We start from the raw sequence: 19,076 nt of genomic DNA, 5'->3' as shown, positions 1-19,076 counted from the left end.
TATTATTATTTGACCATGCTGGTCATTTATGAACATTTGAACATCTTGGCAATGTTCTGTTATAATCTCCACCCGGCACAGCCAGAAGAGGACTGGCCACCCCACATAGCCTGGTTCCTCTCTAGGTTTCTTCCTAGGTTTTGGCCTTTCTAGGGAGTTTTTCCTAGCCACCGTGCTTCTACACCTGCATTGCTTGCTGTTTGGGATTATAGGCTGGGTTTCTGTACAGCACTTTGAGATATCAGCTGATGTACGAAGGGCTATATAAATACATTTGATTTGACTAGGTAGCACCATGATATTCTTCTGCTCCGCTGAAGAGATGTGGGCCTATCAGACATTGGTTTCAATGCATTTTGATAATATAGCACAGTAACAGTTGAATTTGTCATTTGGAGCAGAGACAGAGATAGACTAGTTGACCTATCTCTGCCCCACCCCCCACTAGTGATGGTGACAGGGATACAGACAACTTCTTATTCTATAAATCAGGCTCATTTCTAGTTTTAGGCTGAACTAAACGAACACTTCTGCTACTCGAAATGTGCGTTCACGAGTATCCTATCCACCTTCAGCATGCACAAAAAATTGCAGTGTGCATTTTACTCATCCTTGCCCCTAAGGAAGGTTTGGACGGCTGCTGTTTCTTGTATATTTCATAAACGTCAAATCTCTTTCCCTGCACTGCGGCTGAGTGAAATTTACGTCAATCAACTACAAGGGGCGGTTACCCTTAGCTGAAAGCCACTCTCATTGGGTAATTGTAAATGTAGGCACTGCCTTCAAATATGTCTTAGTTGTGATTCGCTAAAAGAGACATAGCAACGAATTGCGTGAACAATGCATATTGTGACATTTCGGCCGCCACAGATCGAGTTCAAGAATGACGTCGTAGATAGACTACCTTTTAGTCTTCTCTAGCACGAAGGAAAAGTGTACGTTCAGATAGCTACGCTGTCGTACCTGATATCATTGGCTCTCTCACGCTTTCAAATAACCTTTTTTAAATATTTTTATTTTACATTTCTTCTTTTGTGCCCACCAAAAATACAACACTGAAGTTCTTTTAGTAAAGGTAAGATTCAAATTTCCTTACACATTTGCACCAGTTTTTCTAAAATGGCTACCCTATGCTAGCTAGATAGCCTCGCCAGCTGATTACTGCATAAAATGGCGTCGTGATGGAATAACATGGTCATGTTTTAATGCTGCCATGCGGTTACCGGCTAATTATAGACAAATATTGAAACATTACAAACATCTTTGTTATACACTGTCTGACACATGATCAACAGTTCAACACAATATACAGAACATTATACTTCCTTTTAGCTAGCTAACTAGCTTGTTACGTTCAAGCCAAGGGGCTAGCATGCTAGTTAGGTAACGGTAGAGCCATAGAAATAAGAATAAATAGAACCGTCGTCCCCATTCAATGTTCCAAGCTCGTTCTAGTCATACCTTTTTTCTATGATTAGTGCTAGAGCAATCTAGCGTTATCTAATATCACACATTTCTGATCTCACTTTACTAAGATTATGTACACATTCACTATTCCACAATGAACAAACGTGTGTGTCTTGAACAAATTGCTAAAAGTAGCAGGTTTTAACGTCAACTGGAGAAACTTGCCTTGACAGGGAGTGCTGGCGTAGCTAACGTTAGCTAATTAGCCAGCTAGCCTTTGCTTTGTTGCGCTTGACAAAGACTGCCGTCGAAGACATCTTTTACCGGCTGGCTAATTAGTGAACAACCCTTGTATTTTTTTGGTAGAGTATGCAACTCATGATGTTAACGTTAGTGTATGATGCATATCTTTCTCTCCAACAGCACCGTTTTCTCCATCCCTCCCTATTATTATTTTAAAGATTCATCGTTGTCAAGCCGCCAAAGTGGAGAGTGTGATTGCAGAAGGGGGTGCTTCTCGTTTCAGGTATGTTCTTCCCTTTGGTAGGAATCCCTTTTAGAAAATGAATGGACACTTCCAAATAGCTACTCACACAATAGGGTTTCATCAGCAGCATCTGCTCTCTGTGCTGTGGTATTTGTTCCTCATAACCCACCCTTTAGCTGTATGGAAGTACATGGCTAGTACGTTGAGTACAGTACGTTGAGTACTGCCCGTTGGTGATCAGAAACTACCCACCCCAATGGATCAGTAAGCCGCTGCTCTCAAATCAAATTTTATTGGTCAGGAACACATGTTTAGCATATGTTTTTCAATGGTCCCTGGCTCTTAACTATTACACAATAGTACAGCAATCCAACAGTATAGTCTCTGCCCCACAGAGATCTTCCAAACATGTCACTTGACATGGATGACATCAAAGGGCTTTAGGGTCAGGATGCTGTCAAACCACATTCAAAGCCATGACTCAAAAATGTGTCAAACTGACACTGTATAACATAAAATAGTATAGCACTGACTGTGATAAGATTATTCTTCCTACTCTGAATGTGCCCAATGTCGTACCAGCCAGCTCCTGCTCCCAAACAATTGACAGTGGCAAATGTTTTGTGTCCTCTGTATGTTGCCAATTGTAACTAGCAATGTTTATTCATAAAGATTTCAGGGTCACTAAAACGCCACTACCATTTCGGATGTACTGATATTGAAATCTGCACCACACCCCTTTTTGGTTACGGTGGAACCAGGGATGGCAGGACTGAATTTCTCCCTATTTCCACCATTGTTTCACAGTCAATATTGCAATGAATCGTTATGACTTGTTTATTTGGCCTCACTGGTTTACCCATCCAGGGGTAGGCTATGTTATCCCAATAATGTGATCTGCCTAATGTGATAATTAATGTACTTGCTTTCCATGAAGATTAAGACCGTGGATATTATGCAACAAGAATGGCTTCAACAAAGCAAAATCAAGGAAAAGTGGGTTACTCTTTATGCTCAAAATGTTGAATGTAAATAAGTGTTCCGATCCACAGTGGTGATATTACTATGGTGATGATAACACGGTCCTATGTCAATCCATTGTGATTTGTCATATCTTTATGGCTGACATAGGCCTATGTGTTTCCAGATTCTCCTTGACAGTAACAGTGGTAACTTAAGCTTGAAGTAGGCTAAAGTCCTAGATGAATAGATGACAACGGAGCCGTGTGTGTGTATATATTTGTTTTTTAATTAATATATATATATATATATATAAGGCTCTGGGTAACAATGTATTGACATATCTTGGTGAACCAACTGTATGGTGCTTAAATCACAAGCACTTTTTAGCTTCCACTTACAGGACATTATTGGAATATAGAGGGGTGTGTGAAGCTGCTAGCAACTTTTTCAATTAGTAAAACATTGACAATTCATGTGCGATGGTCTTGCATAATGAATAATGTTCTCTTTTTATCCTAACAGTGCTTCTTCGGGAGGAGGAGGTGTTAGGGGTGCACCTCAGCACAATCCCAAGACTGTCGGCAACAGGTAGGCCTACCACACAGGCATGATCCCCAGAAACTCTCCCTAAGGGTCCTCAAATAATAAACTCTGCACAGGGGCCATTTTCCCCATTAAAAAAAACAACAACATTTAATAATAAAAATTAAATTTAAAATATTTAAACTTTATTTAACTAGGCAAGTCAGTTAAGAACAAATTCTTATTTTCAATGACGGCCTAGGAACAGTGCCTTGTTCAGGAGCAGAACGACAGATTTGTACCTTGTCAGCTTGGGGATTTGATCTTGCAACCTATCGGTTACTAGTCCAACGCTCTAACCACTAAGCTACGTGCCACCCCAGGTAGCCTAGTGGTTAGCTATAAGGCCTTTAAAATGTAATAAAACATCTTTATTTTTATTTAACTAGGCAAGTCGGTTAAGAACAAATTCTTATTTGCAATGGCGGCCTACATCAGCCAAACCTGGACGACGCTGTGTCAATTGTGGGACCGGTTGTGATCAAGCCTGGATTTGAACCAGGGTGTCTGTAGTGACGCCTCTAGTATTGAGATGCAGTGCCGTAGACTGCTGCACCACTCAGGAGCCCTATAAACTTTTTTGTATGTCAACTAGAGGCCTATGTGTTTGAATGGAGTTGATGATGCTCTTTAATGATAAATGTCATCCTCTGTGTGTTTTCTGTCACCTTTATGTACTGGTGGCCAGTGTGATCACTTGGAGCCGTAGCTCAACAGTCTCCTTTCTCTTACTTCAGCGAGTTCCTGGGGAAACCCCCAGGGCACAGCGCTCCGAAATGGGTTCCTTCACGAAGCACTAGACGAGATGCCAACTCCAGCAATGAAAAAGAGCGACACGATGCAATCTTCAGGAAAGTGAGGGGGTAAGTCAGTGTCAAGAAATGCAATTTGGCCACCAATTGGTTTAAGTGTAATCGCCTCACTGACAAGATGTTCTCAGTTGTGTGATTTGGTTTTATCATGCTTGGTGCCTGCATGAGTACATGCTTCTCTATCAGGTGATGTTTACTACAGCAGAGAACTGCAACTCTTTTATTTGGCTAACAAGCAAAGCTTGTTGCTTTCTCAACCCCTCTTGATTAGGTATGTACCCCTGACTTGACATTTTCCTTTCCTTTCCCTGCTCTTCTCCTCTGTAGCATACTCAACAAGCTCACGCCTGAGAAGTTTGACAAGCTATGCCTTGAGCTACTCAACGTGGGCGTAGATACAAAACTCGTCCTTAAAGCAATCATCTTGCTGGTAAGTAAGGCTCTGTTTCCCCTTAACTGTCTGCTCTTTGCAAATGTATTCCATAATTCCTTGGCATCCTCCATGCATGACTCATACTTGTTTTTTTTAAATGGCCTTTTTCTCTCCTCCCTCCTGTCCAGATTGTAGACAAAGCCCTAGAAGAGCCCAAATATAGCTCGCTCTATGCTCAGCTATGTCTGCGTTTGGCAGAGGACGCACCAAACTTTGATGGCCCTTCATCCGAAATCCAAACATCCCAAAAGCAGAGCACTGTAAGCATAAAATTTGGATAGCTTTTATTCTGCGTGGTTCTGTCTTCTAGTCAACTTAAAACTGTGCTGTACATTAGCGTCTAGAAAATGCAATATTGATTTTCTAAATGTCCAAGTGGCTGTATAGAATGTCACTGGTCCTGGTGTTCAATCTCAAATGTTTTCCTGATTTTTGCAGACCTTCAGAAGACTTCTAATTTCCAAGCTTCAAGATGAATTTGAAAATCGCAGCAGAAATGTTGAAAGTGAGTACTAGATCTCCCCTACACAGCTCCTTTGGAAAAAGTCCAACCACCAGACCACCCATTGATTCACCATTGTACACTAACTCTGTTTTTCTTCCCGTAGTCTATGACAAACATGACAACCCTCTTACTTCTGAGGAGGAGGAGCAGCGTGCCATTGCCAAGATCAAGATGCTTGGAAACATTAAATTCATCTCGGAACTTGGCAAACTCGACCTCATCCATGAATCTATCCTTCATAAGTGCATCAAAACAGTACGTTCAGTCTAGTTCTTTTGGATTTTGTTTTGCAGACCTTTTTAATCATTGATTGACAACTTCCGATAACAACTTTGTCCCTGAATACATTTGATTTCTGCTATGCCTGACAATCTTAGTTACATGTTCTACTGGCATAGGTCCCTAATATGCCACTTGTATAACGCCGTCATCTTCCTCTCCCCAGCTTTTGGAAAAGAAGAAGAGAGTCCAGCTCAAGGATATGGGGGAGGATGTGGAGTGCCTCTGTCAGATAATGAGAACAGTGGGCCCTAGACTCGACCATGACAAAGCTAAGGTACGTTCTCTTTTCCCCTATCAGTCTGGCTGTGGTCCCTGCTGCTCCACTTGGCACACAGCCAAGCAGTATGTCTCATGTACAGTTGAAGTCGGAAGTTTATATACAACTTAGCCAAATATATTTAAACTCACGTCCAGTGAGATTGCAGAGCGCCAAATTCAAATGCAGAAATACTCATTATAATAATTCAGAAAAGATACAACTATTTTACATGGGTTTAAAGATTAACTTCTTGTGAATCCAACCACGGTGTCAGATTTCAAAACTGCTTTATGGCGAAAGCATACCTTACGATAATTTGAGAACAGCACCCAGCAGACAAATCATTACAAACTGTAACCAGCCAAGTAGAAGCGTTACACAAGTCAGAAATAGAGAAAATTCATCACTTACCTTTGATCTTCATATGGTTGCACTCAGAAGACATTCATTTATTCAATAAATGTTCCTTTTGTTCGATAAAGTCTTTGGATATAAAGACCTCTTTTGTTCGTGTTTTCTTCAGTAATCCACAGGCTCAAACGCAGTCACCACAGGCAGACAAAAAATCAAAAAAGTTCGTAGAAACATTTCAAACGATGTTCATAATCAATCCTCAGGTTGTTTTTAGCGGAAATAATCGATAATATTTAAACCAGACAATAACGTTGTCAATATAAAAGGTAAACAAGAAAGGCACTCTCTCGGTCGCGTGCATGAAAAAGCTCTGACACGGCAGGGTCCACTCATTCAAACTGCACTTACTCCCTCATTTTTCAGAATACAAGCCTGAAACCATTTCTAAAGACTGACATCTAGTGGAAGGCATAGGAACTGCAATTTCAGTCCTATGTCAATGGATACTGTAATGGCATTGAATAGGGAAATTAAATTTTAAAAAATCCTACTTCCTGAATGGATTTTTCTGAGGTTTTTGCCTGCCACATCAGTTATATTATACTCAAACACTATTTTAACAGTTTTGGAAACTTTTGAGTTTTATATCCAAATCTACCAGTTATAGGATATGCATATCTTCTGGGCCTGAGTAGAAGTCAGTTTAATTTGGGCACGCTTTTCATCCAAAATTCCAAATGCTGCCCCCTACCCTAGAGAAGTTAAGCCATTTTGCCACAACTTTGGAAGTATACTTGGGGTCATTGTTCATTTGGAAGATCCATTTTTGGTCAAGCTTTTAACTTCCTGACTGATGTCTTGATGTTGCTTCAATATATCCACATAATTTTCCCACCCCCACAATATGATTCTGCCACCCCTGTGCTTCACGGTTGGGATGGTGTTCTTCGGCTTGCAATCCTCCCCCTTTTTCCTCCAAACATAACGATGGTCATTATGGCCAAACAGTTCTGTTTTTGTTTCATCAGACCAGAGGACATTTCTCCAAAATGTACTATCTTTGTCCCCATGTGCAGTTGCATACCGTAGTCTGGCTTTTTTATTGCGGTTTTGGAGCCGTGGCTTCTTCCTTGCTGAGCGGCCTTTCAGGTTATTTCGATATAGGACGTTTTACTGTAGATATAGAGACTTGTACCGGTTTCCTCCAGCATCTTTACAAGGTCCTTTCCTGCTGTTCTGAGATTGATTTGCACTTTTCGCACCAAAGTACATTCATCTCTAGGAGACAGAACATGTCTTCTTCCTGAGCGGTATGACGGTTGCGTGGTCCCATGGTGTTTACTTGTAAACTATTGTTTGTACAGATGAACGTGGTATCGTCAGGCGTTTGGAAACTGCTCCCAAGAATGAACCAGACTTGTGGGAGTCTACAATAGTATTTTTTTTCTGAGGTCTTGGCTGATTTCTTTTGATTTTCCAATGATGTCAAGCAAAGAGGCACTGGGTTTGATGGTAGGCCTTGAAATACATCCACAGATACATCTCAAATGATGTCAATTAGCCTATCAGAATTTTCCTACGCCATGACATAATTTTCTGGAATTTTCCAAGCTGTTTAAAGGCACAGTCAACTTATTGTATGTAAACTTCTGACCCAATGGAATTCTGATACAGGAAGTTAAGTAAAATAATCTCTGTAAACAGTTGGGAAAATTACATGTCATGCACAATGTAGATGTCCTAACCGGTTTGCCAAAACTATAGTTTGTTAGCAAGAAATTTGTGGAGTAGTTGAAAGGTGACTTTTAATGACTCCCAACCTAAGTGCATGTAAACTTCCCACTTCAACTTCTCTCTGTCATGACACCACTGTTCACCCAGTCTTAAATCAATCAGTACTTTGGCCCAATGCGATTTGTGAGTGTGTATGTGCCCGTCTCCTAACACCACTGTCCATCTTCCCAGTCTTTAATGGACCAGTACTTTGGCCGTATGCTATCCTTAATGAACAACAAGGAGTTGCCTGCCAGGATCCGCTTCCTGCTGCAGGACACGGTGGAGCTGCGGGACAACAACTGGGTCCCCCGCAAAGCATTCATCGACAATGGACCAAAGACCATCAACCAGATCCGCCAGGAGGCAGTGAAAGTGAGTCAGTTCCAGTTTTGTCCACACTATAGACTGTGAGAGTCTGTTGTTCCATCTCAGGTGAGGGGGGGAGGAGGGGGGACACAAATTGAGGAATTTTGTGTATACAAACATCTTAAGGCAACGTAGCATTTGGTTGTTGCAATGTCTTTGAACCTGTGATGCCCTACCTGTGGTCTCTCAGGCCAAACTACAGTTGCTACAGCAGCCCTAGGCTTGTTTAAAACTGATGCTTCCTGGCAATCCCACCGGGTCTCTCTTTTAAAAGAAACTTGCAATGTATTATACACCAGAGAAAATCTGTCTTCTGAATGATCGCATGCTTCCATTAGATGTACTGAGCAAGCATCCACTAAGAGTGGTAAGTGGTAGAGAATGCCCATGGCTATATTACTACAGCATCAAGAACCAACAAATAAGATATGTTTTGAGCCCAGCTCATTGGTATGTGTCTGTTCTCCCTCCACAGGATTTGGGTGTTTTCATTCCAGCGACCATGGCTCAGGGGATGAAGATGGACTTCTTCTTGGAAGGCCCCTTCATGCCCAACCGAATGAAAATGGAGACTCTCGGGGGATTGGCTGACATGTTTGGGCAAATGCCAGGTAGGTGTGGGCTTAGGTTAGGCTATCTTTAAAATGTTTCATGCCGTCCTGATGTCGTAGTAAAAGTTGTATGTTATTCTCACTGGAGTTGTGTTCTGATTGAGTGTTTTCCTGATGAATATTCTATCACAAAATGGGTCCCGAGCCCAAAAAGTTTGAGAACCCCCTGTTGTAGATAACCCATTCCAATCTGAGTGTTCTCCTGCTGAACACGCCCCTGGTCTCCTCCATTAAACACTAGTTGTCTGACAGTGTTTGCGGGGATCGTTTATCCTGATCAGCACTTTAAAACTGTGACAGCAAAATGTAGTTTTGTCACTTCCTACACTCTCAGGCGGTGGGATCGGGACGGGCCCGGGGGTCATTCAGGACCGGTTCTCTCCCACAATGGGACGTCATCGCTCCAATCCGCTCTACAACGGCAACGGACACAACAGCCACAACACCGCCCCCCAACCACAGTCTCAGTTCGAAATGGGTGCCAACAAGCCCTTCATCAAGTCCAACCAGGTAATCTTGCAGCCTTGATGATTATCAAACTAGCAGTAAGTCATTGGATCTGATCAGCTACTTTGATTTAGTCAACTTTCAGCATAAATAAAACATTGTTTTGAGGGCATGTATACACAACTGAGATGAGCTGTTCCTGCTTGTGGAAAGGCAACCTGTTACACTTCTTGCTAGTGCCACCTATTGATACTCTTTGTCTGGTCTGTTTTCCAGGTGCAGAATCAGCATTTCCAGAACCAGCAGGTCCAGTCCAACAAGGACATGCCTCCACGCTTCAGCAAGAAGGGACAACTCAACTTAGATGAGGTACAGGAATCTACCACCAGTCTGGCCACATTCCTAGTCAGAGGAAAAACCCCTCTGACTATAGAACACAAGTTGAACACTGCTGGTTTGCCTGACTGAGAATAAGCCTAGTCATGGATTAAAAAGCATTTCATGTAGAATTACCATTGGGAGTGTGTGGTCTAAGATTACATTTAGTCCATGAAATCAGCCCTAAACATCTTACTGTGAGGGAAGACATTTGTTCCATGGTTTTTGGTCTACTCAAAGCAAGCAGATTATAAAACGACTGAATTAAACTCTTGTCTCCTACTCCCTGCTCTCCTATGCTACATTGCTTCTTCTGGTCCATTGACTGTGAGACATGAGGGCATGGTGTTATGCTGATCTCAGAATATTGTCCTTTCCAAGATGCCATGCGTTATAACCATTCTGCTACTGTTTCCCCTCACATCGACCTTCTATGTTGTAGATCAGCCTGAGACCGGCTCAGTCTTTCCTCCTCAACAAGAACCAGGTTCCCAAATTGCAGCCCCAGATGCCCACTATGATCCCCCCCAGCACCAACACCCCTCCAATGGGGCAGGTGAGACCGAGCACAGCAAAAGCCCTCAACTTTAACACCCCAGCATTTCAAACTGTTGGGGTAATTTAATTTCAAATCTGGAAGAAAACTGACATTCCTAATTTGAACATTGAATATAATTTTCTTGAATTGAAAAGGAATTGACCCCTACTGATTCCAACTGGGGTTTTGGGTGCTTGTCCTGTTGGATGGTCCAATGTAGTTGACCTGGGCTTCCCTCTTCTCTCCCAGTCTCCACAGCTTGGCCTCAAAAGCAACCCTCTTCCCATTCAGGAGAAACCTCAGAAAAGCAGCAAGAAACCACCGCCGGCTAGGGAAGAGCTGCTAAAAATAACGGTAGGCAACCATTTTGTACCTGTGACTGACGAACTCAGCAAAAAAAAAAAAGACTTTCTCTCACTGTCAACTGCATTTATTTTCAGGAAACTTGGAAATATTTGTATGAACATAACAAGACTCAACAACTAAGATATAAACTGAACAAGTTTCACAGACATGTGACTAACAGAAATGGAGTAATGTGTCCCTGAACAAAAGGGGGGGGTCAAAAGTAAGTCTGTATCTGGTTTGGCCACCAGCTGCATTAAGTACTGCAGTGCGTCTCCTCATGAACTGCACCAGATTTGCCAGGTCTTGCTGTGAGATGTTACCCCTACTCTTCCACCAAGGTACCTGCAAGTTCCCGGACATTTCTGGGGGGAATGGCCCTAGCACTCACCTTCCAATCCAACAGGTCCCAGACGTGCTCAATGGGATTGAGATCCGGGCAATTTGCTGGCCATGGCAGAACACTGACATGCCCGTCTTGTAGAAAATCACGCACAGAACGAGCAGTACGGCTGGTGGCATTGTCATGCTGGAGGGTCATGTCAGGATGAGCCTGCAGGAAGGGTACCACATGAGGGAGGAGGATGTCTTCCCTGTAACGCACAGCGTTGTGATTGCCTGAAATGACAACGAGCTCAGTCCGATGATGTTGTGACACAACGCCCCAGACCATGACGGACCCTCCACCTCCAAATCGATCCCGCTCCAAACGCAAATCTGGCCATCACCCCCGGTGAGACAAAACCGTGACTCATAATTGAAGAGCACTTTTTGCCAGTCCTGTCTGGTCCAGCGACGGTGGGTTTGTGCCCATAGGCAACATTGTTGTCGGTGATGTCTGGTGAGGACCTGCCTTACAACAGGCCTACAGGCCCTCAGTCCAGCCTATTGCGGACAGTCTGAGCACTGATGGAGGGATTGTGTGTTCCTGGTGTAACTCGGGCAGTTGTTGCCATCCTGTACCTGTCCAGCAGGTGTGATGTTCGGATGTAGTGATCCTGTCCATTGTTACATGTGGTCTGCCACTGCGAGGATGATCAGCTGTCTGTCCTGTCTCCCTGTAGTGCTATCTTAAGCGTTTCACAGTATGTACATAGCAATTTATTGCCCTGGCCACATCTGCAATCCTCATGCTTTTTTGCAGCATGTCTAAGGCACGTTCACGCAGGGACCCTGGGCATCTTTCTTTTAGTGTTTTTCAGTCAGTAGAAAGGCCTCTTTAGTGTCCTAAGTTTTCATAAATGTGCAGGTGCATGTTCATTAATAGTTTATGGATCATTGAACAAGCATGGGAAACTGTTTAAACTGTTTACAATGAAGATCTATGAAGTTATTTTGGATTTTTACAAATTATATTTGAAAGACAGGGTCCTGAAAAAGGGACGTTTTCTTTTTTTGCAGAGTTTAGCAATTTACCTTATGCAACGGTACTGTTTTCTAAAATGTAGATATCATTGGTATCGTGAGGCTTTATTGTGACCTACCATTGGCACTGATCCAACACTAACGAAGTTCACTTTCAATCCTCCCCTTTAGGAGACAGTTGTGACAGAGTACCTGAACGGTAAGCACATTGATGAAGCTGTTAACAGCATCAGAGACATGAAGGCTCCCAAGCACTTTCTGGCAGAGATGCTGGGTAAGGTCATCGTGGTGTCGCTGGACCGGTCTGACGACGACAAGCAGCACGCCAGCACCCTCATCCACACACTACGTACCGAGGGCCTCATCACTGGGGAGAACTTCATGCAGGTACGCGTCTTCAGTTAGCAGATTACAGCTAATGCTACAGCACATTCAATAGGGCATGATTGTCTGATTCTGTCTGTCCATGTTCATTTTGGAATAGGATCAGTGATGTAAAATACACACCACTAGGATTGAGTTTTGCTTACGTGGGTCAAATTAATATCATGCGCTTGATAAAGCTTTGTTTTCCTCTCACCAATATCTTTGGTTTAACTTTATTGGTCTCTCGCCCTCCATCACTACTTAGGCTTTCCTCAACGTGCTGGACCAGTGTCCTAAGATCGAGGTGGACGTTCCCCTGGTCAAGTCATACCTGGCCCAGTTTGCAGCACGGGCCGTTATATCTGAGCTCGTGAGCGTGGCGGAGCTGGCCCAACCACTGGAGAATGGAACCCACTTCCCCCTCTTCCTGCTCTGCCTGCAGCAGACTGCCAGACTCAAGGACAAGGAGTGGCTCACTGACCTCTTTCAACAGAGCAAGGTCAACATGCAGAAGATGCTACCCGGTAGGTAGACAACCCTCCTTCCTACATACTCCCGGTAAAGGCGCTTCATTTCACTGTGATGTTTAATTTGTCATGTGATGACATCTTGTGATCATTAGAGACTGCAGCACATTCATCTTCCATGTCAGTGACGCTATGGCTGATCTGACTTGTCTGTCCATTGTGGTTTTCCAGAGATAGACCAGAACAAGGACCGCATGCTGGAGATCCTGGAGGGTAAGGGCCTGAGCTTCTTGTTCCCCCTGTTGAAGCTGGAGAAGGACCTGTTGCTGCAAATCAAGGCTGACCCCTCTCCCCAGGCCATCTACAAGTGGATCAAAGACAACATTTCCCCCAAGCTCCACACTGACAAGGGCTTTGTCAACATCCTCATGACCAGGTAGGTACTGAACCTCCAGGATGGAGACTGCTTTTGAATTTGGCTGTATTTATACTACTTATGGTTGAATAAAGGTATTCATTCAAGGCTCGAGCCCAATATGACAGTCTGGACTGTACTTGTCACAATGTAGAATCGCCCTTTCAAGCAGTCAATTTGGATTTTTTTTAAACTTTCATGTACCCTGGGGGGAGGGGGGCAAGACACGCATACACCTATGGAATGTGGAAAAGACAAATGGTATCAATTTCTATTTGAACATGCTCTTACTTCCCCTCTCCTCAGTTTCCTGCAGTACATCTCAGGGGAGCTGTGTTGTGTGGAGGTGGTGGAGGAGGAGGAAGAGGAGGGCAGTGGTGGAGAAGAGCAGGTGGCAGGGCCCTCCAAAGAACAGCTTGACCAGGAGAAGCAGCTGCTGCTGTCCTTCAAACCAGTCATGCAAAAGTTCCTACATGACCAGCCTCAGCTGCAGGTCTCCGCCCTGTACGCCCTGCAAGTGCACTGTAACGCCAGCCACTTCCCCAAAGGTAGGTTTACTGGCCCACGCCACTGACCAGGCTGTCCATTCGAAATTAATAATTTGGTGTCAATGTGGTGGAAACCCATTCACTTGTTTGTTTTCCTTCAGTTGTCAGTGATCAAGATTGTAATCGTTTTTGGACATGGAAGTAGGATATTCTACTGTCTTGACCTCCGTGCAACTGTCTCTGCCGCACGGCATACTGTGGTAGAGGTGTCATAATGTTGTGTGTTTCAGGCATGCTGCTGCGCTACTATGTCCACTTCTACGACATGGAGATCATTGAAGAAGAAGCCTTCCTAGCATGGAAAGAAGATATTACCCAAGAATTCCCTGGAAAAGGAAAAGCTTTATTCCAGGTACTTGTTTTGGGAAAAATCCAACATTTCACCCATGGGTAGCTAATACACTGAACCATGTGGACCCAGTCCTTAATTCTGCGACTAAATCAAGTCTTTATGCTAGCAACCACAATAGGGTTGCGTTCAGTTGGTGGAAAGCATGTTGAAATGGTGTGAAATGGGGGGGTAGCCTACTACCTGAACTTGTCCAGTAATATATTTTCGTTATCCTTTGCTTAACATTTTGCTACACTAACTTAACATGGCCCTGTATAACCTTCTCCCCTGTTAGGTCAACCAGTGGCTAACCTGGTTGGAAACAGCTGAGGAAGAGGAGTCTGAAGAAGAGGCCGACTGAGAAACCAACCAGAACTGTCAGGCACCATAGAGCAGAGAAACATACTTTAACATTCAGTACAGATATGTTACCACCATCACCTCCCCCCATTATTAAACTACTGAACATAACCACTGCCAGAGACTGCTTATGTCCTGCAATATAAAGCCAAGCATGTAATCAGGGCATAGTAGATACCCGTCTGTCTCTGTGGTCGAGAGGCTACTGAAGCTTCTGTTTTTATAGTACCTTCCATTTCACCTTTTAAAGGTTGATTTGTTTTGGGTCCTGTTTCTGCAATAGGAGTTTAATGTAGCCTATGGACTGACTCAAACGACATCTGTACTTTTGTAGGTTTTCTCCTACTGTGACAATGTAGTTAGTTTTGCCATATTTACTCATTGTGACAGCAGTATTGCATTTCCTCGTGGTATTATTTCTAATCCTCTTTGAAGAAAAGGCTTGTATTTGACACCTGTTTTAGCCTTCAAGTATTTCCCCTAAAGGTCATCCAAAAGATGCCCAATCTAGACAGTGGGTCAACTTTAGTAAAACCATGGATTTTGTGTGCTTGGTCAACTGACGCTTATCTGAAATACATTCTCCCATTATTATATTTTTTTTTAACCAAAGTGCTCTTCGATGCCCTGTCGCTGATGAGGAACATGTTACATTTTGTGTATATGGGGAACCTATTCCTCTCAAGCAAAGATGTAGACTTAAGACACACACATCCTTCTGTCATACCTGAGTTGCTGCAAGACTCCGTTAACATGGAGTCATATAAACTGTAAGTTAATCATTGGTGTGCTGCCGTAACGTTTCAAAAGTTGTCTGTTTCTACCTCTTAGTTAGATGGGCTTTGTTTTGTGCTGGGATACAGAAGATCTTTTTTAGAGAGACTTATACTAGAAAGCCCAAGCAAATGCAGAAGCCTTCGAAATGAATATCGCGGTCTACTTCCACAATACAACCTTGGATTGGACTTCCAATGGAGCTCTCCTTATGCGGTTCACTAGTGTTTAAGAACGTAAGAAAAATACACTGAACTTGAATTGGAGAACTCGATTTTGTTCCCTATCTCTTTAGCCTGCAATTTGTCAAAGTTGGGGTTCAGGAATATATTCTCCCCAGCATATTGAGTTTATGAAAGTAGAACGATATATTTGATTTGTTTCTCAACCCAGAAATTTGGAACCAAATAAATTTGATCCTGTCTTTATTGGTGAATAAAGGTTTACCTAGAGAAAGTACTCTTGCTTCGGTCATCCCCTTGTAGATCAGGAAAAAAGGCTCAACAGACCAGTAACTCAAGTCTTAATGAAATCATGAGAAATACAATTTTAACTTTGCTCAACAAGATTAGCCAATGTGCTCTCAAGCCATGTGTATTTAGAAAGCAATAGATTTTGATCATGTTGTATTCAAGGAATGACTATTGTGCACCTCTTGCATAACTGTCAATAAAGTCCAATACTTGAGCACTGAAACTTGTTGTCCTTTGCACTTTTTAAATCAAACTATTACAAATGTCTTTATAAATGGTGTTCACGTTCCCGTGCTGATCATGATTAGTTGTCGCTTCATCTTTTGCATCATGAAAGTTGACTACTCTTTACATTTAAACGACACATTCCATTTTTCCCTTGGTAAATAGAAAAGCATCAACAAACAAAACAGGCTATTCCGAAATGGGTTGTAACTCGTCAGTGAACAATGTGCGTAATGCCGTCATTCCTCATCTGTTGGGATCCAGAAATATTCCACCGTTTTCCTGCTTCTCCGTGGATGCCCTGCCTCGTGCTCCCCTCCCAGGCCGGGAGACAGATCACCAAAGTGAGATGGGCCCAGGTCCTTTCCCACTCGCGGGGCAGATACTCTGAACATGCACCTGAGAAAAGGAAGCAGTCACTCAAGTGTGAACATGTTTAGTACTGTACCTCTGTCTATTTCAAGCTCAAGTCGACTTGGAACAACCTATTCAAGGGTTGGAAAAAAACACCCACTGGGATTCTATAAAAATAAAAATGGTCGAGGCATCCTAAGTCCTTGGTTACCTGGATGAGCTCCTGTCAGCATCCTCAGCCCCATGCTCTGGTGTGGAGATGAAGATTGGATCCCCTTCCTGAGAGAGAGAGTGAAATTGATTGCAGCAGGGCAAGGAAGCATATAGAATAGCCTTCAGTTTGCACCAACATCATCACTTGACCTATAGTGATGTTCTGTGCAATGATGGTTAAACCCTCTCACTGTGAAGTTCCTGGGAGTGCCATCTTGATTCTTCAGAATCTTCACCCTCTGGTCATTTTCTGTCATGCAGAGGAAAAAGCTTTTGATAGTAGCTTGACACTGGGGAGAGAAAAGTCAACATAAATTAACAACTAGTGAGTAAGAATTTATCCTAGGCCTGACAATTTATCCTAGGCCTGGTCAACAGCTAGATGGCGCTATTGTCTCACATCTCAACTACCTCTGTTATTGTGATGGGACCTGATTAACATCCCAGATATTCATTAGACTATAGCCCACTGAAAGACAAAAGTGGGATTATTGCTGATACATTTGGTGCTGCAGAAGGGGTCTGAGTCTGACTCACTGCTTTGCTCTGCCTCTGAGACTTGAGGTCCTCCTGGGCTTTGAAGATGTCTGCCAGAGCCTGATGTTTCTCCCTCCAGTTGAGACACTCGGTTGTGCGCTCCTGCCTCTCCTTCTCCACCAACCGCCTCTCCTGGTTAGCTTCCTGCTTCGCCTGGCTGTCCTTCTCACTCTGCTCCTCCGCTACCAACGCCCTGCGCCTCGAACTCACCTCCCTGCAGACAGACATCACAGTGGATAGTCTAATTCACCAACTGTGTGGTCTACAACTATTTTATAGGAGAGCCTTAAAGCCTGGCATGGCATGTACGGTTATGGTGTCCATATTAGGACATCCTCAGCAGGACGTGTGTCAGTCTTATCGAGTTGTCATTCTCCTACAGAATGCATTATACTGCGTATACATAGAATATATAACATAAGAACTACATGATGCCACATCTGTAGCCTTACTTTTCGTTGACTTTTGTGTTCTCATCCATCACTTGTCTGAGTTTGTGCCTCAGAGCATCCCTGTCCCCCTCCAGACATCTGTTCTCTTCCAGCAGAGCCTGTTTCTCTCCTGATATCCTGTCTAGCTTCAGCCTTGTCTCAAAATAGTTCTTCTCCGTTTGTGCCAGAAGAAGCTGAGCGTCTTGGTGCTGTTGGAGACAGCATAGACGTCATCACAAGCTACTGGGTCTCTTGTATTCTACATAGGGCAAACCTGACTGAGCCAAAGGTTAGTGTGTACTATTACTTGTTGCACTACTATAGGACCGTAATTAGTCGCAAACTGAGAGAACGTCTGTGTTCGTGCGTGTGTTTAGATACCTGTTTTTTTAGCTTCAGCAAGTCCTCGCTCAGTTGGCTCCTGTCTGCCTCTGTCAGTTCTCTGTCCTGCCTTAGGCTGTGGGCCCGGGCCTCTGCAAGGGCCCTGTGCTTCTCTGCCTCGCCCCGCGCATCGGTCGCCTCATCCGCCACTCGGGTGCACAACGTCGCCCTCTGCTGGGCCAGGTACACCTTGTGCTTCAGCTGCGGAGGCCAGAGCGAATGGGTTTTACACACAGAGGAGGAATGTTACTGTTCTCAGCTGTAATATGACGATGCAGGATTAGACCAGTTTAAGAATGATGATTTTCAAGTGGAGTTGGAAAGCTATAGTGGCACTGGCAAATGACCTATGAGAACTGGGAGTACTGTTTAATGTGTTGAATTAGCTCATGTTTTCTACTGCATCGCCGTTAAATAGTGCCTGTCTTTTCTGCTGTGTTGGAGAGAGGAAGAGGGACAGTACCTCTTTGACCTGGGCCTGGAGCTCCTGGTTAAGGTTTCTCAGGTTCCTCATGGTGAGTTCATTCTCTGTCCGCATCGTAATCCGCTCCATGTGGATCTCATTGGATAGATACTTATTTTCCTTCTTTAGGTCTTCACATTCCTAAGGTTTACATAAACATGGAAACAAGACAGACACATTTTCACTTCTAAATTTCTGGGTTTCATACAATTAACACATGCATGCACACACTGCCGTCAGGTAGCCCGAGCGGTTAAGAGCATTGGGCCAGTAACCAAAAGGTCGCTGGTTTGAATTCTGAGCCGGAAGGTTGAAAAATCTGCCGTTCTGCACTTGAGCAAGGCAGTTAACCCCCAACAACAACTGCTCCCGGGCGCCGATTAGGGGTTGGGTTAAATGCGGAAGTCACATTTCAGTTGAATGCATTCAGTTTTAGAGCTGACGAGGTATCCCCCTTTTCCTCCTAGACCTTACCTTTCTCTTCCTCACCAGCTCTCCTTGCAGATGGTTGATCTGTAGGAAGGATCCGCTGACGTTAACGCTGTGGGCACTAACCGGTCTGACAGCCCGCACAGGCCTTCTGTGTGGCGTAGAGAACCCCTTCACCTCCTCCACCTGCTCCTTCCCAAACACTATCCTCCCGCCACCTCCCCCGTTCCCATTCATATTGCTGCTGCTCAGGGAGAAAGACTTGTATATCCCGTTGTCCAGCACCAGAGGCTTTGGTGAGGAGAGGCACTGCAGGTTGCTGTGAGATGTGGCTCTCAGCGACATGTTGAATCCAGATCCAGAGATGTGGTCCGATTCCACCTGATTCAACCTTACAAG

The 19,076-nt window shown here is 43.8% G+C and overlaps 1 protein-coding gene across 2 annotated transcripts; it reads left to right on the top strand.

The window, feature by feature from the left end:
- The first annotated feature begins 812 nt into the window (after positions 1 to 812).
- eif4g2b (eukaryotic translation initiation factor 4, gamma 2b) lies at positions 813 to 15,867 on the top strand. 2 transcript variants are annotated; one of them, XM_020456644.2, is made up of 22 exons: positions 813 to 1,075; positions 1,831 to 1,933; positions 2,832 to 2,890; positions 3,380 to 3,445; positions 4,177 to 4,302; positions 4,579 to 4,681; positions 4,813 to 4,944; positions 5,123 to 5,189; positions 5,293 to 5,444; positions 5,635 to 5,745; positions 8,050 to 8,232; positions 8,702 to 8,837; positions 9,172 to 9,347; positions 9,561 to 9,653; positions 10,105 to 10,218; positions 10,450 to 10,554; positions 12,082 to 12,297; positions 12,542 to 12,800; positions 12,975 to 13,179; positions 13,465 to 13,706; positions 13,937 to 14,058; positions 14,333 to 15,867. In XM_020456644.2, exons 3-22 carry the CDS (start codon positions 2,850 to 2,852, stop codon positions 14,396 to 14,398), a joined length of 2,715 nt encoding a protein of 904 aa, XP_020312233.1. In that variant the 5' UTR covers positions 813 to 1,075; positions 1,831 to 1,933; positions 2,832 to 2,849; the 3' UTR covers positions 14,399 to 15,867. The 2 variants fall into 2 exon arrangements, with proteins under 2 accessions (XP_020312233.1, XP_031657076.1); XM_031801216.1 differs by lacking the exon at positions 2,832 to 2,890 and having other exon boundaries at positions 819 to 1,075; positions 14,333 to 15,859.
- Positions 15,868 to 19,076: the final 3,209 nt, after the last annotated feature.

This window comes from Oncorhynchus kisutch, linkage group LG22 (assembly GCF_002021735.2).
Source record: "Oncorhynchus kisutch isolate 150728-3 linkage group LG22, Okis_V2, whole genome shotgun sequence".
Lineage (NCBI taxonomy): Eukaryota > Metazoa > Chordata > Actinopteri > Salmoniformes > Salmonidae > Oncorhynchus > Oncorhynchus kisutch.
The sequence above is the reverse complement of the archived record's forward strand: the minus strand, read 5'-3'. Positions and strand labels throughout refer to the sequence as shown.